The 23,430-nt window shown below is 42.7% G+C and overlaps 1 protein-coding gene across 5 annotated transcripts in view; it reads right to left on the bottom strand.

Annotated features, from left to right (window-relative positions):
• NCOA6 (nuclear receptor coactivator 6) overlaps positions 1-23,430 on the bottom strand; it is a 113,002-nt gene that overhangs the window by 5,799 nt on the left and 83,773 nt on the right. For all 5 annotated transcript variants that reach the window (XM_036245828.1, XM_036245829.1, XM_036245826.1 and 2 more), the window contains 4 exons: positions 18,609-21,590; positions 15,427-15,495; positions 12,240-12,276; positions 2,560-2,705 (listed from right to left, as the gene is read on the bottom strand). In XM_036245828.1, the coding sequence (XP_036101721.1) occupies positions 2,560-2,705; positions 12,240-12,276; positions 15,427-15,495; positions 18,609-21,590 (3,234 nt within the window). The remainder of the gene's footprint in view (positions 1-2,559; positions 2,706-12,239; positions 12,277-15,426; positions 15,496-18,608; positions 21,591-23,430) is intronic.

The raw sequence follows: 23,430 nt of genomic DNA, 5'->3' as shown, positions 1-23,430 counted from the left end.
CGTTGCATATGTTATACTTTTTACCTAGAATGCTCCATTCAACACCCATAGCCTGGATAATGCCTCTTCATTCTTCAGGTCTAGTTTAAACATAATTTCCTCCAGTAAGCCTTTTCTGATTTGGCAGAGGAGCAAAGCATCCCAACTATCCCTATAGTACCATATAATTTTGCTATCACAGCATTTAACATTTGACACACTGTATTAGAGTCTGTCTTTCTGGTTAGCATATACAGTTGACCCTTAAATGATGTTAAAGTTAGAAGCACCAACACCCACGCAGTCGAAAATTGTATAACTAAAGTTGGTCTTCTGTATGTGCGGATTCCCAACTGTAGATCGATAATACTGTTTTCAATCTGCAGCTGGTTGAATCCATAGACATGAAACCCAGGGAATACAGAGGACCAACTGCATATAAAAAAATTTGTGTACAGTGGACCCATGCAGTTCAAACCAATGTTGCTCAGAAGCCAAATGTAATTAATATGATGAAGATAGAGACTCTGGCCCTGGCCAGTTTGGCTCAGCGGTTAGAGTGTCGGCCTGTGGTCCAGAGAGACCTGGGTTCGGTTCCCGCTAACGGCATGTACCTCGGTTGCAGTTTGTCCCCGGCCCTGGCTGGTCATGCGGGCGGCGGTCACTCGATGTGTCCCTTTCACGTCGATGTTTCTCTCTCTCTCTCTCTCTCCCTCCCTCCCACTCTTCTGAACAAAAAATGGAAAAATGTCCTCGGGTGAGGATAAAAAAAAAAAGATAGAGACTCTGTCTTTTTACTATTATATTCTCAGAGCCTGGCATGTAGTAAGTACTTAATTTATATTTGATAGATGGTTATTAATAATTATTGATTGTATACCTCTTTGTATGAGGTACCATATTAGACACCACAGATACAGTAGTGAGCAAAACCACTACTGTTCTGCCCTAAGGAAGTATACATATATATTAATTATCTATCACATAAATAGACATAAAGTTACAACTGTGGTGTTAAAAAGGAGAAGAACATGGTGCTATGATTCCTTATAGCAGTGACAACTGAGCTAAGTAGGAAAAGTAGAAAGTTAATAAGAAAGAAAGAAGAACACTCCTTGTCACAGGTGTAACATATTACAAAGGCTTGTGATGAGAGGAATGAAGATGGTATGTCTGAGTTGCTGAGGGAAGTCAGATGAGGCCAAGAGAGTCTGACAGGCCAGGACACACTAGAACTTGTGGTTCATGTTGATACTTTGTTTGTTATTTAAATCCTCATCCGAGGATCTTCTTTAAAAATTGATTTGAGAGAGAAAGGGAGAGGGAGAGAGAGAAAAACATCAATTGGTTGCCTCCTGTGTGTGCCCTGACTGGGGATTGAACCTGCAATCTGAATATGTACCCTGACCAGGAATCAAACCCGTGACCCTTTGGTGCATGGGACGATGCTCCAACCAACTGAGCCACATACTGTCCGAGGCCATGTTGACACTTTTAGACTTTAATCCTAATGATAATGGTAAATCAATGAAGAGGTTTAGGCTAGGATAGCAGTAAAGATGGGGAAAATGGATGAATTTAAACCATCTATGATAAAATCAACAGCTTTTTGTGATGTGAGGGTGAGGGAGAGAGGCACCAAGAAGACTTGCCTAATAGATGGTGGTACCATTCACTAAGATGGGAAATAATGGCAGAGTACATGACATTGGGGGTGAAAATCACAAATCTGGTTTCAGGCACGTTGAATTTGAGGTCCTGTTAAGGATGTACATACAGTTGTCTAAAATCTCTAGAGGTCTGTACTAGAAATAAATTCATGAGTGGTTTGTGAAAAGTTGTAACTAAAGAAAAGGGGCATGAATGAGATAAACTGGGGAGAAAATATAAGTTGAAGGAAAAAGACAACTCAGGATCGAAGTTTGAGGATGGGTACAGAGATTGAGAAGGAGCAGTCAGAGTAGTCAGAAAGCTATGGGTCACAGAAGCCAAGGGCATAGTTAATTCAGAAGGAGAGAGCAGTCAACAGAGAAGAGAAAACTGGTAGTGCAATGGTCTTGAGAAGGTCATAGAAGATGGGATCAAAGGCACAAGTGGAGGAACTGGCCTTCGACTTGAGGAGGGACAGCTGCTCTATTATAGTAGGAGCAAAGGAGGCTATTGGTAGATTTATGTCTTAGTAATGAGAGTTGAGGAAGTTCTATTGTCTCTTTGAAGAAATGAGAGTCTCTGCTGAGAGACAGAGAAGATAGGAATTGTAGGTTTAAAAACAGTAGAGAATTGAATACAGGAACATAGAAAGATGGCTGGGCTATATTAATGAGGGCATATTCAAAGTGATAATGATCAATCTGCCTGTGATATGTTCTTTTATCCAACAGTGCTTGCTGCTCTTGTGTACATACACACACAAAACACATAGTTAAATGAACTAACAAATAAAAGACCAAACAGAAGTCAATGTAACTTGACAAATATAAGGAATAGATGCAAATATAAAGGACAAAATCCTCTGCTGCTGTGATAAGGATCTCATTCTTCTATTTGACCTACAAATAGCACCCACACCCCACTGCTAACCTTTAGTAGAGCTAGAGGCTGAAGCGGGCCGAGAGGATCGCTTCCGATGTCCGTTTTCCACACTTTCAGAAGCCACAGTTGGTTCTTCAGTTCGGGAATTTCTCCGGCTTGGGGTTTTGGATTTTTCAATTATCTCTTTGGGATCACTGCAGACAGAAGCACAAAGTTTCCGAGGAGGTGAGGGAATCAAGTCACACAAAAAAGGGCTCTTCAGATAGTTTCATTCATAAGGCAAGAGAATTATCTTATCTTAACTGTCAATTATGCTGAGGCTGAAAAACCCTAGTGTAATCTTCTGGCTCAGCAATTCCATTTCTAGGTGCCTAAGGAAACAAATATATATATTTTTTTATCCTTACCCAAGGACATTCCTTCATTTTTTGTTCGGACAGAGTGGGAGGAAGAGAGAGAGAGAGAGAGAGAAACATCAACATGAAAGGGACACATCGAGTGGCTGCCACCGCACGACCAACGAGGGCTGGGACAAACTGCAACCGAGGCACACGCTCCCAGTGGGAACCAAACCTGGGTCTCTCTGGACTGCAGGCTGATGCTCTAACCGCTGAGCCAAAGTGGCCAGGGCAGGAAACAAATATTTTTTACAGAGCTCTAATTATACACCAGGATGTCAAGCATTTTACTCATATTAATAAAAACAGAAGACATAAATGCTTAACAGTAGATTGGTTAATTAAATCATGGTACATTATATGCAGTCATGAAAAATCATATTGTAAAGGTTAATGATAAAAACTGTTAATGAGACTTCTAGTTAAGATAGCAGCGTAGGTAAATGTGGTACTTGAATCCTCCCACATAAAAACAAAAACAACTAAACTAAAGAACAACCATTATTCAGAACCATCTGAAATCTAGATGAATGGAAGTCTTACAACTGGGGATTTAAAGAAGCCACATCGACACTGAGCTGACAGATGGGTACCCTATCTAAGACTCCATCAACCTGGCTCACACTGTTCACCCCTTGCTGGTGATTCCCTGAGGCCCTGCTCACCCCACAGTATCTGGCCTTGGCATACCCTATACCTCTTGCTAAGTGGCCACAGGCCCAGCACTAGTGGCAGCCACCTTGGTTCACAACTGGGTCTCTCCTGGACACTTCCAAAACCAACACAAGTAGCAGCAATCTGCAGACCTCTCTGTAGCTTATGCTGCATGGCCCAAAGCAGGGCATAAGTGGTGGCTGACTTTACACCTCCCAGGAGGCCCCAGGGCCAGTGCACCCAGTGGACAGCTTCCGACTACACTGGATTACAACCCTACCACATCCACAAGCAACACACTCAAGGGGTGGACTTGGTGAGCCCCAAAGCCTCATTGAAGCAAGTCTTGCTCCATAGGGTTGACTCCTGCACAGCAGCTTCCTTGCTGTAGTTGCAGCTGGTCCTCACAGCCAATTGGCCTGGGGGTCATTCCCTCCCAGTGACATCAATAGCAATAAAGGTTCAACTCAGGACAGTTCACACAGCCCACACAGAGGCTCACCTGGAGTGCCTAGCTCGGGTGACTGGAGAGGCTGTGCTGCTGGGCCCTACAGGACACCTACTACACAAGGCCACTGGGAGACATAGCAGCTCTACCTAATACATAGAAACAAACACAGGGAAGCAGCCAAAATGCAGAGACAAAGAAACAGGTCCCAAACGAAAGAACAGGAGAAATCTCCAGAAAAAGCACTAAACAAAATGGAGGCAAGCAAACTATCAGCTACAGAGATTACAACGATGGTTAAAAGGATGCTCAAGGAACTTAGTAAGAACTTCAAGGAACTTAGCAAGACTTCAACAGCATGAAAAAAGGACATAGAAACCATAAAAATGAACCAGTCAAAAATGAAGGCTACACTAACTGAAGAACAATTCACAGGGAATTAACAGTAGAATAGATGACACTGAGAATCAAAACAGTGATTTAGAATATAAGGAAGTAAAAAACATCCAATCAGAACAGCAAAAAGTTGCCCAGCCAGTGTGGCTCAGTGGCTGAGCATTGACCCATGCACCAAGAGGTTGCTGGTTCAATTCCTGGCCAGGGCACATGCCCAGGTTGTGAGCCCAATCCCTAGTTGGGGGCATGCAGGAGGCAGCCAATCAATATCCTTTCTCATGGATGTTTCTATCTCTCTCTACCTCTCTCCTCCTCTCTCTCTAAAATTCAATAAAGAATATGCCCTGGCCAGTTTGGCCCAGCGGTTAGAGCATCGGCCTGCGGTCCAGAGAGACCCGGGTTCAGTTCACGATAAGGGCGCATACCTTGGTTGCAGTTTTTCCCTGGCCCTGGTTGGTCGTGTGGGTGGCAGCCACTCGATGTGTCCCTTTCACGTCAATGTTTCTCTCTTTCTCTCTTCCTCTCTCTCCCTCCCACTCTATCTGAACAAAAAATGGAAAAAATGTCCTCAGGTGAGGATTAAAAAAAAAAAGAATAAAAACAACTTTTTTTTTTTTTTAAAAGAAGAGCAAAAAGAAAAAAGAATAAAATAGTACTATGATAGTGTAAGGAGCTTCTGGGAAAACTTCAAGTGTACCAACATTTGCATCACGGGGGTGGCTGGAAGAAGAAAGAAAGCAAGAAATTGAAAATCTGTTTGAAGAAATAATGACAGAAAACTTCCTTAATCTGATGAAGGAAATAGATATACAAGTCCAGGAAGCAGAGTCCCAAATAAGATGAACCCAAAGAGGCTCACACCAAGACACATCATAATTAAAATGCAAAAGGTTGAAGACAAAAAGAGAATTTTAAAAGCAGCAAGAGAAAAGCAGGTAGTTACCTACAAGGGAGCTCCCATAAGACTGGCAGCTGATTTTTCAACAGGAACTTTGCATGCCAGAAGAAATTGTTATGAAATATTTAAAGTGATGAAAAGAAAGGACCTACAACCAAGATTACTCTACCCAGCAAAGCTATCATTTAGAATTGAAGGACAGATAGCTTCCCAGACAAGAAAAAACTATAGTTCAACACCATTAAACTAGTATTACATAAAATGTTAAAGGATCTTCTTTAAGAAGCAGAAAAAAAATACCAAAATATGAGCAATTAAATGGCAATAAATAGGATGGGAGGGATGGATGAAAAAGGTGAAGGGATTTATATTTTAAAAAAAAATTTTTTTAATCCTCCACCAGAGGATATTTCCATTTTTCTTCAGATAGAATGGGAGGGAAAGAGGGAGAGAGAAAAAGAGAAACATTGATGTGCGAGAGACACATCGACCGGCTGCCTCCTCCACAACCCTGACCAGGGCGAGGGACAAACCGAGGTATGTGACCTTGACCAGAATCAAACCCATGACTCTCTGGTCTGTGGGCTGACGCTCTATCTGCTGAGTCAAGCTGGCCAGGGCATAAAGGGATTTATAATACAAATAGGTAGTTGCAGAATAGTCATGGGAATGTAAAGTATGGAAGAGCCCTGGCCAGTTTGGCTCAGTGGTTGGAGTTTTGGTCCATGGACCAGAGTCCCCAGTTTGGTTCCCGCTAAGGGCACGTACCTCAGTTGCAGTTTGGCCCTGGTTGGGGTCATGTGGGTGGCAACCATTCAATGTGTCTCTCTCATGTCAATGTTTCTCTCTCTTCCTCCCTCTCTCCCTCCTTCTCTATCTAAAGATAAATGTAACAAAGTCCTTGGGTGAGAATAAAAAAATAAAAAATAAAGTATGGAAGAAATTAGCCAAAAATCACATATGCATATATGCATAGCCCATGGACACAGACAACAATGTAGTGAAGGCCAGGGGGGAGTGGTGGGGAATGGGTGGAGGGTGGCAAAGGGAAGGAAAATGGAGGACATCTGTAATAGTGTCACAAATAAAAAAAAACTGTTCATGATAGCATTGTGGGAAAAAAAAGTTACCAACATTACATATAGTACAATCTCATTTTCATTATAATACATATTGGGTATATACATAACCACATATGAATGGATGGGTGTGAGATATACATGTGTGTGTGTACAATGCATAGTATTTATATATAAACACTACATATTTAGATATAATACAACATATTAGGTGTATATAACCACTAGGTATATAAAGAGTATTTTTATATATAAAACACTCTATTTATATCTGTATATATACTCTGTGAAGAGGACCAAAAGATGAACTAAAATATGCACAATGAATATTGAGTTCTAGGAATACTGGTTTACTGGTGAGTAATTTTTTTCTTCGTAGTTCTCTGATCTGTTCACTCCTGCCAGATGACACTCTGCTAGTGTCACTATAGCTGGGAATTTAGCTACACTGTTCACTACCTTACTTTTAAATGTAATGACTGCCCCAGAAGCCAAGGTAAGTCAAAGAGAGGTGAAGCTGAAGCTGGGGTGGAATTACAAGTCAGAGAGATTTACACATCCTTTTAGAAGTGGTGAGGATGGCTTTCTGGCTGGGAGCCCAGAAAATGGTTAAAGCTTCTGAGGAAGAAAGATCCCTAATGCAGGTGCCTCTTTCTCCTGGCAAAACAAAAGCCTCAGCAATATTGTCCTGGGTTTTTTTTTTTTTTATCCTCACCCGAGGACATTTTTCCATTTTTTTTTTTGTACAGATAGAGTGGGAGGGAGAGAGAGGAAGGGAGAGAGAGAGAGAAACATCGACGTGAAGGGACACATCGAGTGGCTGCCACCTGCACGACCAACCAGGGCCGGGGACAAACTGCAACCGAAGTACGTGCCCTTAGCGAGAACCGAACCCGGGTCTCTCCGGACCGCAGGCCGACGCTCTAACTGCTGAGCCAAACTGGCCAGGGCTGTCCTGGTTTTTATATGGTCAATGTTGAGGTAGCTGTAGAAACAAATACCCATGGTATTTTTGGTCTGATTATCGTCTTTCTCTAACCACACAGTTGGTATATGCTTTAGAAATATAAATGAATTAAATTATTAGCCCAATACAAAAACAAAAACAAAAAACTCAGATAGGACTTCTGGTCAAGATGGTAGCATAGGTAAATGCGGTCTAGCCTCCTCCCACAGCCACATCAAAATTACAACTAAACTACAGAACAACCATCATTCAGAACCGACTGACATTGAGCTGAATGGAAGTCCTACAACTACGAAATTAGAAAAGCCCCATTGAGACTGGTAGGAGGTGCAGAGGCACAGATGGGCTGATCCCACACCCACATGTGGTAGATAAAAATCAGAAGGGATACCTCGGCTGTGAAGGTCCTCTGTGAGGAGTGAGGGGTCCCCCTTCCACACCAGGCTCCCACCTCAGGGTTCCAGTGCCAAGAAGAGAAGTCCCCATCACTTCTGGCTGGAACTGAGGCTGAGAGAGGCTGAGGCTTCTAAAGTCCCAGGCAGCTCCTCGTAAAGAACCCCTCTTACTCGGACTCACTCTTTCTGGGCTCCAGCATTGGGGAGGCAGCTTGAAAGGCATCAGAGACATATGGGGAAGAACTAAACTGTTTGGCATCGGGGCGAAAGCTGGAGAGGCAGCTTTCTCCAGGACAGACTTGCTGTGGGAGGCCCTTGTTCCTTTGGTGAACCCTTCCCTGGTGCAGCAGATGGCAGCCATATCTGGGACTCTAGCAACCTGGCTCACACTGTTTGCCCCACCCTGGTGATTCCCTGAGGCCCTGCCCCACCCAACTTTCAGGCCACCCAAGCTGTTTCCAGTGGCTTTACCATAGGATTGGCCTGTCTTGGATCCTGCTTCAGATTTTCCTAAAATCTCTCAAACAAGTAGCATCTGGTCTCAGCGAGCCCCATACTTCTCCTTAAGTGGCCCCAGGCCTGGCACTAGAAGCAGTCAGCCTTGGTTCACAACTTGGCTTTTCCTGGGCACCTCCAAGCCTAGCACATGAAGCAGCTGTCTGCAGATTACTCTGTAGTTTATGCCTGGTGGCCCCAGGTAGAACACAGGCAGAGGCTGACCTTGTCCTACAGCCAACACACCCAGCGGATAGCTTCAGACCACATCGAAGTACCACCACCCAACCACCTCTACAAGTGAGAAACTCTATGAGTGGACTTAGTGGGTACCAGACCCCTGCTGAAGTAAGTCTTGCTCTGTATGGTGGGTCCCTACACCGTTGATCCTCCAAGGGAGTCAGAGGCCAGGGGTCAGTGGGCACAGCCAGTCCTTGCAGCTGATCAGCCTGAGTAAATCCCTCCCATTGACGTGCCAACAGCAATCAAGACTCAATTACAACAGAAGGGTGTACTGTCCACACTAAGGGTGAAGCTCGAGAGCCCAGCTAGGGTGATCAGGGAGGCTGCGCCACTGGACCCTACATGAAACCTACAATAATAGGCCACCCTATGAAGCGTAGGAGACATAGCAACTCTACCTAATACATAGAAACAAACACAGGGAAGCAACGAAAATGAGGAGACAAAGAAACATGTCCCAAGTGAAAGAACAGAACAAAACTCCAGGAAAAGAACTAAACAAAATGGAGATAAGCAATCAATCAGATGCAGAATTCAAAACTCTGGTTATAAGGATGCTCAAGGAACTTAGTGAGACCTTCAAGAAACTTAGTGAGACCTTCAAGGAACTTAAGGAGAACGCCAAGGAATTTAGTGAGAATATCAACAACATAAAAAAGAACCAGTCAAGCCCTGGCCAGTTTGGCTCAGCGGTTAGAGCGTTGGCCTGCGGTCCAGAGAGACCCGGGTTTGGTTTCCGCTAAGGGCACGTACTTCGGTTGCAGTTTGTCCCTGGCCCTGGTTGGGTCATGCGGGAGGCAGCCACTCGATGTGTCCCTTTCACGTTGATGTTTCTTTCTCTCTCTCTCCCACTCTATCTAAAAAGAAAAAGAAAAAGAAAAAGAAAAAGAAAGAACCAGTCAGAAATGAAGGATGCACTAACCGAAATAAAGAATAATTTACAAGGAATCAATAGTACAACAGGTGAATCCAAGAAGCATACCATTGAATTGGAATATAAGGAAGCAAAAAAAACTCCTAATCCGACAGCAAAAAGATAAAAAAATCCAAAAAATTAGGACAGTGTAAGGAGCCTCTGGGACAACTTTAAGCGTACCAACATTCACATCATGGGGATGCCAGAAGGAAAAGAGAGAGAGCAAGAAACTGAAAACCTATTTGGAAAAATAATGACAGAAAACTTCTCTAACTTGGTGAAGGAAATAGACATACATGTCCAGGAAGACAGAAAGTACCAAACAAGATGAAACCAAAGAGGTCCACACCAAGACACATCATCATCAAAATGCCAAAGGTTAGCCCTGGCCAGTTTGGCTCAGCGGTTAGAGCGTCGACCTGCGGTCCGGAGAGACCCAGGTTCGGTTCCCGCTAAGGGCACGTACTTCGGTTGCAGTTTGTCCCCGGCCCTGGTTGGTTGTGCGGGTGGCAGCCACTCGATGTGTCCCTTCACGTCGATGTTTCTCTCTCTCTCTCCCTTCCTCTCTCTCCCTCCCACTCTATCTGTACAAAAAATGGAAAAATATCCTCGGGTGAGGATAAAAAAAAAAAAAAAAAAAACCCCAAAGGTTAAAGACAAAAAGAGAATCTTAAAAGCAGCAAGAGAAAAGAAGTTAGTTATCTACAAAGAAGCTCCTATAAGACCGTCAACTGATTTTTCTTTTTTATTCTCACCCGAGGACATTTTTCCATTTTTTGTTCAGACAGAGTGGGAGGGAGAGAGAGAGAAAGAGAGAGAAACATCGACGTAAAAGGGACACATCGAGTGGTTGCCACTCTCACGACCCAAGCAGGACCGGGGACAAACTGTAACCGAGGTACGTGCCCTTAGCGGGAACCAAACCCGAGTCTCTCTGGACCGCAGGCCAACACTCTAACTGCTGAGCCAAACCGGCCAGGGCGTCAGCTGATTTTTCAAAAGAAACTTTGCAGGCCAGAAAGGTGTAGCAAGAGATATTCAATGATCTACAACCAAGATTACTCTATCTGGCGAAGCTATCATTTAGAAGCGATGGACATATAAAGAGTTTCCCAGACAAGAAGAAGCTAAAGGAGTTCATCACCACCAAACCAGTATTATATGGAATGTTATAGGGTCTTCTTGAAGGAGGGGAAGAACAAAAATATGAACAATAAAATGGCAATACATACATATCTATCAACAATTGAATCTACAAACAAAAGGAGCAAGCAGAACAGAAACAGACTAACAGTTACAGAGAACTTTTTGTGGCTTGCCAAATGGAAGGGGGCTGGGGAGATAGGTGAAGAAGATGAAGGAATTAAGAAGTACAAGTTGGTAGACTGATAAACCTCAAAGGGAAGAGGGGAGGGAGGGCAGGAAGAGATAAACCAAAGAACTTCTATACATATATGCATAGTCAATGGATACAAAGAATAGGGTGGGGAAGGCAGGAGGGGAATGGGATTGGGGATGAGGGAGTCAATAGGGGGAAAAAGGGAGGGGGTATCTGTAGTAAATTAAACAATAAAGATAAGTTTAAAAAAAAAAAAACCTAGATAGGCAAAGTAGTTTAGTAGAAATAGCAATCAATGAATTTGGAGCCAGAGTAACAGTAGTCAAGTCTTAGGATGCATTTATTGACCATGATATGTAATTCCCTCTAAGCTTCAGATTCTAGATCTATAAATCTCCATCTTATCTGCTATAATATGCTAGTAAAGTGTGAGGGCTCTGGAGTCCTCAGTTTCACCATTTCCTAAATCTGTTACCTTGGGCAATTTACCTAACCTCTCTGATCTGTATATTCCTTATCTGTAAGAGGTAATTTACTTTTCCTAATAGATACTGTGAAAATTAAATCAGAAAATACATCTAGGAGACTTGTAGCCTAGTGCATAGCATGGAATAGCATTCAAATAAGTGCTGGCTATTATTATTACCACTTCACAGAGTAGATATGAGGATTAAATGAGAGAATGATTGTGAATGTGTTTTACAAACTAAGTTGATGTACAAACATAAGAAATTGTTTAAAATGTTATCTAGTGCATTCCTACACTAAAAAGGAATGACTTTTGGAAAACAACAATACTCCTTTCCATTGGGTTAATGTGGTCGAAGCCACAGTTATATTTCATTTTGTTAGGTTATGCGGGACAGCACAGAATAATAACAATAGGTTTTGGAGACCCCACGTGGCTTTTTTTTTCTCTTCCACCTTGAGGATCAAACAGCTACACTTCAGAAGTTGCTGCAAGGGCTATTATTATTATTATTTTTTATCCTCACCCGAGGACTTTTTTGCATTTATCTTCAGATAGAGTGGAAGGGAGAGAGGGGAGAAGAGAGAGAGGGAAACATTGATGTGAGAGAGACATATCGACTGGTTGCCACCTACACGGCCCCAACTGAGGCCGAGGACAAACTGCAACCGAGATACGTACCCTTAATGGGAACCGAACCCGGGACTCTCCAGTCTGTGGGCCAATGTTCTAACCTCTAAGCAAAACCAACCAGGGTGCAAGGACTATTATTAATGACAATGATAGTAACAGCTCCTGTATATTGAACATTTACATTTTACTCACTATGCTCACTATTATTTAGGTTTCAAAACAATCAAGAAAGATAGAAATTTAGCTACCAAACTTTATTTTTAAAAATGTCACCTCTGAACGGTTTGGACTCCTGACAGCTCCCTACTGTAGAAGACGTTTAAAGGCTGAGAAAGCAGATATCCTTCAAAGAGGCTTATGCCATTTTCATGTTAAGTCTGCAGAAATGACCATCTTACCTTTGTCCAGAGACTATGGCAGCATTTGCCTCGAGTTCTGTAAAAAATACAAAGGAGAGAAATGAGATGTGGAAGTATCTGGTATAGGTCTACAGTGAGAAGCTAGGAGTCTATAAGATTCTGAATGCCCTATTTAGGCCAATATGTCTCTGTGACCAGAAGTATCCTCACCCTACAAGGTATAGAGACAGAGCTAGCACAGACACAACTTGGTTGTCTGGGGCACTAAGTCGCTTACTTGGTCTATTTTTATTTCTATTCCACACTGTGAAATAATCCTGTTTGGATCAACAGAACTAAATTCACACTGCCTGATTCATATTTCATCCAGGTATAAATTAGGTTAGTAAAATAAACCTCTTCTGATCACGTAGAAGAGATTTTTATTCTTAAAATATTTCCACCCATTTGACGCTTTTTAAAAAGACAATAACCTTCCAATGTGTCTTTTTTTTTTTTCTTCTCATGCGAGGACATTTTTCCATTTTTTTGTACAGATAGAGTGGGAGGGAGAGAGAGGAAGAGAGAGAGAGGGAAACATCGATGTGAAAGGGACACATCGAGTGGCTGCCACCCGCACGACCAACCAGGACCGGGGACAAACTGCAACCGAGGTACGTGCCCTTAGTGGGAACCGAACCCGGGTCTCTCCGGACCGCAGGCCGACGCTCTAACCGCTGAGCCAAACTGGCCAGGGCTCCAATGTGTCTTAAACATCTATTAAAAATGCATTCTCCTTCAAAGGAATTTTAGAGGGCAGATTGCTTTGCTTTGAGATATCGCCTACAGACCCCATTATGTTCCTGTTCCTCAACCTCCCAGCAATGCCCTCCAAGAAAGAAAAATCTCAGTAATTTGTCTATGAGGGTTTTGCTTAAATAAGCATCCTATGGGTTTACCAGGAACTTCTCAGCACCAGCAGAAAAACATCTTCCATTACATGCCTTTAGGTAGTTTTATCTTTTCTAAAAGACTTCCTGGATGTACCAGATAGCAGTGATCTCTCCTGACTCTGGTTTCTCACAGCCCTGTCCGTCCCTGCTTTTAGGGAATTCAGCACCTCAGACTTAGTATACATGTCTAACATGCCCTATTGATTACATGGTAACCTCCATGAAGGCAATGAAGCCAGAGAACCTAGGTTAAAATTTTGCCCTCACTGCCTTGTAGCCATGAGACCTTGAACAAATTACTTGACCTCTCTGTGCTCAGTGCCTTATCTGATAACTGCTTAACCCACTTCAAAGAAGATTAAATGAAATATCACATATAAAAAATTTAGTACAGGCCCGGCTGGTGTGGCTCAGTGGTTGAGCATCAACCCATGCACCAATCGCTGGTTCGATTCCTGGTCAGGACACATGCCCAGGTTGTGGGCCAAATGCTGGAGGCGGACAATCAATGTTCTCTCTCATTGATGTTTCTAACTCTCTCTTCCTTACCCTTCCTCTCTCTCTAAAGTTCAATAAAGAAAAAAAAAATTAAAAATAAATTTTTTACAGCACCTGGTACTTAGTAATAACTCTGTATTAGCTATTATTATTGTTGCTATGGTGCTCATGTTGATACAGCTTTAATGCAAGGACACTGGACTACTCTGCCGTTAATGCAAGATGCTGGCAGAAGAGAATCCTTGCTTCTCATTTGTTACTTAGCTCCCCATATCTGACCCATACAACATGGAAACCCCTCCCTAAGAAACAGACACCAGCTCACTGAGTTTCTGCTGCCTTGCTCTCTCTGCTGGAGCAAAGAAACTTAGGTAATGTGTGCTCAAAAATGAAAATGGCTCGTCAAAAGAGTGTGATCACAAAAAATCTTGATTATCTTTCTCTTTTGGAACAAAATTCAATGCTTTTGAGACTTTTAACACTATCACAGTTAATTTATACATGTTGGGATCAAAGGGGTTTGGTGAAGGCAATTTAGTGGCTTTTGGGGTATTTTAAAGAGATTCATCTAAGTCAAACTCTTAAAAAAAACAGGATTCTTGGGGCAATTATTCTGAGGAGGACGTATGACATGGTGAAGCCCATTTACTGAAGTAAAAAGTTGAGACAGGAAATGGAATTCCTGTCCCTTTTACAGTTGTTTCTTTTCCCACCAAAAATGAGGTTCACCATTGTAACCCTTCTCTGAATAATTTGTTCCCTTCCCACCAATGTCAGGTATTATGTGGCCAGTTGGTAGCTAAGGAAGAATCTGGGTGGTTGAAATTGCTCATTCATTTTTTCAGAGGCCTGATTTTGCTCAAAGAATGTGCAGTAAAAAATCCTGTCCATCACCTAGGACAGAATACCATGAAGCAGGTTTAAAACATAATCACAAGTTATACCTCACTTATAATGGCTGAGACTCACAGTCAAACATGGTTGTGTTTTTTGCTTACAAATTTTGTTAAATGCATGAATTGTGCTGTAAATGAGATTCTAACCTCCTTGTGGAAAGCAGACATACTTCTTTTTTACTGGTACCCCAAGAATGACCTATAGTGACAATGACTCAGGCAAGACTAAACTGTAATATATCTATATTTATCTGTTTGGCAGTCTAATCTATGAAAGATGTGCTGTTATTGCCATCAATGTCCTCATGCATTTAGAGCTGACCCAGCATCCCACAGCAATTATTTGTCAGATTACCATGAACTCTACCTTCCTTTAGTGCTATTTACAGTATTTTGGTCATGGGAAGAAACTTAATGCCATCCAGAGATGACTGAAATGACTCTGTCTCCCTAGAGGAATGGCTACCTAACTGTAGCAGAGGTTCTAAAAACAAGCCTCCACTCCTGTCATGACAATCCAATTACTATCTTAGTGCAGTAACGCTTGCTACCCCAATGAGTTACCATATTCCACTAAGTCAGCTGCCAGCTATGAGTGTCAGGGTTATGGAACAGAACGAACTCTGCAATGGAAACCACCCATGGCTGGGTGACAGACAAACAATGGGCACTGAGATGCTCTTCTTGAATTCCCTGCCTGACACCAGGAATGTGTAAGAGAGTAAGCTGGTCAGGGGAAAATAACCTCGAATAGTACTGCACAAGCCCTGCTACTCAACCAAAATTTGCTCTGAAGCAAACTATGATAGTTTCAGCCACTTCCTGACACACTGAGGACACTAATAATCCCTTCACTCATAACCCATTCCACTCCGAGAGTTTTTCTAAAGTTTGCCTTACCTGGTCTGGCAACAGACCCCTGCAGTGCTGTGGCTTGAGTTTCCTTTGGGACTAAACTCTGTGAAGGGGCTAAGGCAAGAAAAAATACAAGCCTTTAATTTTCTAAACAAAACAGAAATCATTGACTGAATCAAGGGCTAAGGAACTGCTAAAATACATATACTCTTAGAGGGCAGTACTTGAAGATGGCTTTCAAAGTACATTTCAAAACTTACTTAAAAAATTAACTACCACAACAGTCAGTAATAAAGACTAACACTAGGGATATTTGTTTTTCCTTTTTGTGTGTACAAAGATCAAGGAAAGAGGTGGCTACAAGGACAACAGCACTCATAATTTTTGCTTCTTCGGATCAACTTCTGTCCAGTCTCTAAAAAACCCAAAAGCATACTTTAGTAGGCAACCCAAACCACTTCTAGAGGAACAATGAATTACACCATTCACCTTACAATTTAAAAATTCTGTGTCATCTCTCTAATGACTACACTCCTTGAAACTTGAAATGAACCATATAATTTATTTTGTACATTTTTTTTAGCACCTGGCGAGAGTGATGGGCAGAAAGCAGGCATTCAATTCATACTCAATAAATCAATTTGCTATGTCATTTACTTATCTAACAGGTACCACAAACTTACTAGGGGCAAGGCACTGTGCCAAGCACCCTTAGAGACCAAATTACATCCTTTCTGCCCATCAGAAACTCAATCTAGTTTTAAAGATAAGATATACACATGTGGTATGCTACAGTACACTGTGATGTTTTATGAAGGAAGGTTCATATAAAGTGCCACAGCAGCCAAAAGCATGGGATATCAATTCTAGGCTGAGAAATCTGAAGGCACATTAAAGGGAGAAACATAAGAATTAGACTTTGAAGGACAGAGAGAACTTAGACCCTTGAAAAGGAATGAAATAACACACACAATATACTCTAGAATGAAAACTTCTTGGATCTTACAGAAAGATTAAGGGCAGAGATATGCCACAGTCACTCAAGGGTATGTCCTCTCATCCTGATACTTCAGTCTAACATCCTAGATAAACTACAACAATAAGTTTTACCCTCCTGTGAAAATTATGAATTGTGTAGAGCTCTCTTCCCACTTGGTAAAAAGTCAATAATGTATTTGTATTAAGAATTTTTGTATGCTTATCTGATAAAGTTTAAAACTATAACTTCTGCTTTTAACTCCAGTATTGCTTTCTCACATTTCCAAGGTAAAAGCACAGTAGCCCCTTGAAGAAGAATGGAAACAATCTTAACTAAAATTAAGAACTTTCTCCAATTGCTGGTTCATCTTCCCAAGGCTCACACATTTTTCTAGAATTATATATGATCCAAATAAAAATATTTTCTAATCACTTCATCCTTATTCTCCTGGCACCAGAGGGAAACATGCCCTGAAAGGAAGTAGAATGGAAACATTTAATAGCAGGAATATATTTAAGTCATAGCAGGTTGCTTTTTAATTCTTAGGGCTCACGTACATCCATAGAACTAGAAACAGAACCCTACAGCACCTGGCCCTGTGAAGTCTCTATCTCCTGCAAAGGCAGTGAACTCCTTAAAGGCCTTTATCCCTCCCTGAATCTTGGGCATTGAAGTACAAAGACAGAGAGAAAGGGAATTAACCTTTCCAGAGCTCTATGAGGCAAGCAGTGTGCTGACCCCTTTGTGCTAGGCTCACTGAATCTCTGTATAAATTCTGGGAGGCAAGAATTACAATATCTATTTTACAGGTGAAGCACATAGGCTTACAAGAAGTTAAGGAATTTATCCAACTGTGACTGATAACCAGTAGAGCTAGAATTTGAACTCTGATCTTACCCTGAAGCTTGTGTTCTTTCTGCCCCTTCTCCTGGGTGCTTACCACTTGGGGGAAGGCACTTGAAGCATTTTGGCTGCATAAACAAGATAGGCACTGTTCGCTGGCCTGGGATATAGCAAAGATCCTTTCTAGCATCGGCAGTGTGTGAGATTCCACTCTAGAGAAACAGCTTCTGCACCACTTAAGAGTGTGTGTGTGTGTAGGGTGGGAAGGGAAGGAGAGGAGATGTAAGGACACCTATGCTTCCATCGTCAGGCCACTTTAACACAGGAAATAATCTGAACTAGATACACATAAATGGAATAGACTAATTTACAAAGAGATTGTATTAAAAAGACTGGCAATTTTTTTTTTTTTTACCATTTACTAAATGATTACTATATTCTAGTCTTGTGCTAAGCATATTATATGCAATATCTCATTGAATTCTTACAACTATTATTGTCCCTATATTACAAAGGAGGAAACTGAAGTTTGGAGTGGTCAAGAAATTTACCTAAAAGCCCACACAGCTGGTAAATGCTGGTGGTGTGATGCCAACACAAGCCTGTCTTTCAAACACTTTCCTCCTCCCATGTCTATTATCATGAAACATGTTATCCCGGAAAGCGCTCCTCTGGAGCAGCCAGTGAGGAGGGAATAGTATCTGGGATAGAGTACAGTAAGGAAGGGGCTATGAGAACCCTGCTCTGAAACTGCTGAGAGCATCTTTACCATGGTACGGAGAACCTGCAGAAGCTGCTGTTCACATCTCAAGGACAGTGTCAAACTGAAGGTTCACAATAAACATTTTAAACAAATACTAAACTTCCCTGAGCTTCAATCTACTCACCCATAGAATGGGGTTAATGCTACCTAACATAGTTTGGTATGAAAAGGATGTAAGATACGTAAAAGAGCTTCCTTGGACAGGTACATCATTATTTCAGGACCATGTTAATCCACGTAAGCTTAACATGGGGTTTTAAAAGTATATTTTACCAATGTACTTCCAATAAATGAAATACCACTATTGCCATTTAGCTTCTTCTTCTTCTTCCAAATAGAAAAGGAGTCATACTTTCTCTTGTGGGATAGGTCATCAGAAAACAGGAGGAGCCCGGCTGGTGTGGCTCGGTGGTTGAGCATCGACCCATGCACCAAGAGGTTGCCAGTTGGATTCCTGGTCAGGACACATGCCCAGGTTGTGGGCCCAATCCCCAGTATGGGGCATGCAGGAGGTGGCCAGTCGATGTTCTCTCTCATCAATGTTTCTGTCTCTCTCCCTTTCTCCCTTCTTTCTCTCTAGAAATTAATAAAAAAACAAAACAAAATAGACAGGAGGAGATGATGCCAGGCCCAAGTACATACCTATGCTGGGTAGAAGCTCTGGATGGGATCCCACCTTCTCCTCCACTAGGCCACCTGAAAGTGGCTCAGATGCTATGCCAACATGATTGTTTTTTGTAGCCGGTGTCGTGGAGATGAGCTCAGAGGGTACCAGAGTGGTTACAATCGAGCGCACACTGGTGGAGAGAGTACTGCTAGGTAAGCTGGGTCCTGCTGAGGCAGAGCCTGAGCCCACGGGGCTAGAGGTCATTTTTAGCAGAGTGGGTACTGGGGGTGTTGGGGTTTTACTGTCCAGCTCTGTGGGTAATTGCTCTGTTCCCATGAGCCCTGGAGCTGTGGTCTCAAGCCCGTGGCCTTCAGTCTCTCCATCTGCACAATATTGCTCTTCCCCTTTCTCAAGAGAACCTGTAACTTTCTTACATGCCTTGGTTAGCAAAATCTGGCCGATTTTGTCCACTTTTCCTTTGCCCTTACTAGATGAAACAGGGCTTCGCCGGTTGACAGAGGAGCCTGGACTATTGGTCAAAAGGGGAGAAACCATTGCAGTTGACTGTGAAGAGGGCAGAGAGCTTTGATCTGCTGAGGTGCTCACCTGAGGACTAGCCTCATCTGGATTCAATTCTTTCACTTGCTGGACAGGGGGATGAGGAGGGACAACTGGAGAAGTTGTACAAGGGGGGGAAGGAAGCTGAACAGGGGTGGCTCGTGAGTTAAGAACCAAGGGTCGACCTGTATGTATGTTTGGAGCAGGACTACTGGAGGGAGCATTAGGCGGTACCGGAGCAGAAGAAAATTTTATGTTCTGAGGTATGTGTAAAGGGCCAACGACTGCAACAGAGGGAGGCATCAAGCCAGAGTTGGTTGTTAGTGGGGCTGCAGGAATTGTGCTTGGCTGTGATCCTTTCATAACCTGAATTATTGAGGATGAATTGATAAAGACAGGTGTAATGAACTGAGGCCGGGCATTAGACTGAGCAGCTGACTGTCCCTCAGAAACCATAACCTTGCTACCCACATTGGGCATTGTGACAACTGTTGACATTAGTGCAGATTGCAGGTGAGTTGGCAGAGCTGCTGATGTGTTAGCTGAAGTTGTGATGGGATTGGAAGTTACAAAAACAGTTATCTGATTTGGGGGCAAAGGAGTAGAGATGGAGGAAGAGCTGACAGGTCTTGAGATTACTGGAGGGATGCTTGGTGCAACATTAGAACTGACTTCATTCAATTCTGTATGCACAATGGTTGAACACGGCTCATTACTGTGAGGTAAGTTTAGGGAATTTGAGGGTTCTTTAGAAGACGGATCCTGCAGTGTGGGAATGACAGATGCTTTTTTCAGGTCCTCCCCAGAAACTACTGGAGGTGTTACTTCCACATCTGTAAGCCCAGGGGGTTTAATGGTCACATTAGGAGCTCCAGAGTTGTCAAGAAGTTGACTTAACGATGTTGGTGCTTCCCTCATAGCAGGAGACACCAAATTTTTGTTCTCTTCGACACTGGAAAGTCTGTTAGGATCCGAAGGTTGCCCATCTTTTTTGGATTGATCTTCAGGGACAACCATTTTAACTTCTTGGGCAGGTAGTGCTTTTAGCTCAACGTTTACCTGCTCCTTCCTACCCTGGGAATTCTGGCAATCGCTGTCCTGAGGCACATTCAAACCCTCCTTGTTATCTTCAAGAGCGCCCCCCACGGCAGCCACAGGCACGGCAGAATTCTGAGAATTCAGCCCGCTGTTGTTAGGAAAGCTCCCCGGTACTGGGGGATTGGTCAAAGGAGTGGGACTGACCAATACATTTCTTGGCAACTCCACGTTTTGCAACAGGCCTGCATTTGTCTGAGAAGCCAAAGTAAGTTTAGGGGCTTTTGAATTTTGTCTTCCAGGACTTGGAGTGGTTTTCCTACTGGACCCAGGACTAGACCTGCGACTGTTGCTTGGGCTTGCCCGTTTTGTTGCTCCAGAATTAGACTGCTTTCCAGAATTCACCACCACAGAATCTAATTTGTGAGTCTGTGGGGCAGCAAAATTGGAAGGATTATTTATGGTAAGATTTGAAGGTGCTTGCCCGATGGCCTTCAAAGTTGTTGGATTTAGGCCCTGTTGATCAAAGCCTCTGTTTAAATTTGGCCTAGGAGGTAAAGGAATATTAATCTGTGGGGGAAACAGTCCTGCTATGGAGGCATTGAGTCTTTCTGGTGATAGACTGATCTCTGAAGGTTCTGTGCTGGGAGGGCGGTTGTTTGGTGTCTGAGGATAGTAGGGCCTGGGGCTGGCTCTGTTTGGTGTTTTAGGCCTAGATGTCTGGGTTGGAGCAGCCACATTTGGAAAGTGGTGGCCATGAGAGCTAGGCAGAGAATTTATAGGGGGTTGCTGGGGAGTTGCACCTTGAGTTGCTGGAAGGGGTGATGGTCCAGGTTTGGGCACTGTCATCATTAACTGATTCTGGGAAACAACTAAATGTGAAGGCATGTTATTTGGGCCTCCTGAGACAGATGGTACTTCACTGCTACTCACTTCAGGAAGTGAGGACATCTCTCCCAGTGGTGAGCTGGAAGGATTCTGTGGATTTTCCTGATACACTATTTTCCTTGAATTGCCTCCCAACGGAGTATTCACAGGCATTGGCATTCTTTGTTTATCAGGTGATGGTGGTACTTGCAAACTGACCATGACAGGCATACTGCCACTCTGTTGCATGGGCATTCTCTGGGAATCTGGGTTCAGGGGGCCTCTTGGGGGATGGACATTTTGGGAGACTGGAAGCCTAACTGATTTGGGGTCCTGCTGCATCATAAGCATCATCATCATTTGTTGCTGCTGCTGCTGCTGCTGCTGCTGCTGCTGCTGCGACTGTGGCTGACTGGGAGGTGGTGGCTGCTGCTGCGGTGGTGGCAGTTGTGGCTGTGGCTGCTGCTGTGGTGGCTGTGGTGGGGGTGCCACATGCTGCATGAGCTGAGGAGGCATCTGCTGAAGTGGCCTCTGTTCAACTGGTTGAGAAGGATAACCTAAAACAAGCCCCCAAAATCAGGGAAGTTAGATTTTTAGCAAGAAAAGCTTTGCTACCTTTAGAGTATAGCCAAGCAATACTCATTTAGGCAGCACAGACCATGCACAAACAGCTCAGGCATGCCCACTCCTGGGGGGGGAGGGGGACGGGCAGGGGCAGCCTCCCATTATTTGACATAAGCAAAGGGCATACTGCTTAAGAAAGCATAAAGCAAAGCATCAAGAACTTGAGCTCCTTAGTCTTTAGGGTCTCAATGAGGCATTACTGTACTAAGCTCTGATAGATAATTTGTGCTATGTACTGCAAGTGGCTGAGTTTAAACCAGCCAAACATTTAGACGAAACAAGAAAAACTCCATCAGTAGCATGGGGATCTCATGCAGGCATAAATATTTCACTGTATTTGTGAATGAAGTAAAGTAATTAGGATTCACTTTTTCTGTTAGCACAGATTAATTTTTTTAAGACTTGGTTTTGTTGAAAACACCAGCATTGAAGATAGCCTTTAAATTCTTTCAACAGAAGTAAAATATAACATTCTAGGATTCAATTCCTTAAGAGGGATCTAAAATTACTCCACTGGCTCCACACGCCATGCTGCATCCCTCAGGTTCAATCCTTTGGGGTATCCCAACTGAATTAAACTGCTCTTCCAACATAAATAAGCTTAATAAATAGTTGGAGCTAGTAGAAGTTGATACACACATTGAAAAGAAAATGAAGGCATTGAAGATTTTTTATAGATATTAATTTTCATTTACTTTCTTACATGTTAAAATTTATTTTCTATGAATCCAAAATTGAAAAATAAGTAAACCAGAAACACAGCCCTCAAGAATAAAAAATAGTACTGGCAGGTTTGGCTCAGCGGTTAGAGCATCGGCCTGCGGTCCAGAGAGACCTGGGTTCGGTTCCCGCTAAGAGCATGTACCTCGGTTGCAGTTTGTCCCGGGCCCTGGTTGGGTCATGCGGGTGGTAACCACTTGATGTGTCCCTTTCACATTAATGTTTCTCTCTCTCTCTCTCTTCCTTTCTCTCCCTTCAACTCTTCTGAACAAAAAACGAAAAAAAAAGAATAAAAAATAATTTCAAGAAAAGAACTCTGAAGGACAATGCCCTAGAGATTTACAGAAATCAACATCTCAAATGATTCTTTCTTTTGTGAAAACTTTACTTGGCATTTAGAACCAAAACCTTACATGATCAACAGAAAGGATGAAAAAATCATTAACCAAGAATAAAGGTGGTTCAGTGGGAAAAAATGTAACTGGGATACAATTTCACAAACTAGATTTATTCCATTGTTGCGTGAAAAATATATTCGTAATGTTTTAAGAATGCGCAGGAATAAGAATGGTTGGCTCTAGGAGTTGGAAGAAATGCGGGCTCAAGATTTTCACAGACAGCTACTAAATGCTGCTGATCCACAGGGTCAGTCCTGTGCTCAAGAGTGAATTAATGTCTTCTGGCCAAAGATGTCCATGGCACCGATAAGTACAATGTGCACAGTCCAGTTTTGAAGATTTAAAAAAATCCTTCTTTGTTTTAGGCTCACATAACTTCTTTACATTTATAAAACAAATAGCATGGCAGTTCCATAGGTTTAACTCAGGTTCCTATGTTAAGAAAATTGTCATTTCTGTAGAAGCCCATCGATGTTAGGGCTATGACATAAATGCCTTATATTTTAAAAATCAGGCCACCAGACAGTACAGTAAATACCAAAGAGTATATAGCATAGACAATATAGCAGCCTCTCAAAAGTAACAGTTAAGGGCATGGCTGCTATAAAGTTCTAGAAGCTGGAGGCAGCAGTCCAAAGAACACTAATGATAAAAC

This window comes from Molossus molossus, unplaced genomic scaffold (genome assembly GCF_014108415.1).
Source record: "Molossus molossus isolate mMolMol1 unplaced genomic scaffold, mMolMol1.p scaffold_m16_p_6, whole genome shotgun sequence".
Classification (NCBI taxonomy): domain Eukaryota; kingdom Metazoa; phylum Chordata; class Mammalia; order Chiroptera; family Molossidae; genus Molossus; species Molossus molossus.
This window is presented reverse-complemented; position numbering and strand designations above follow the sequence as displayed.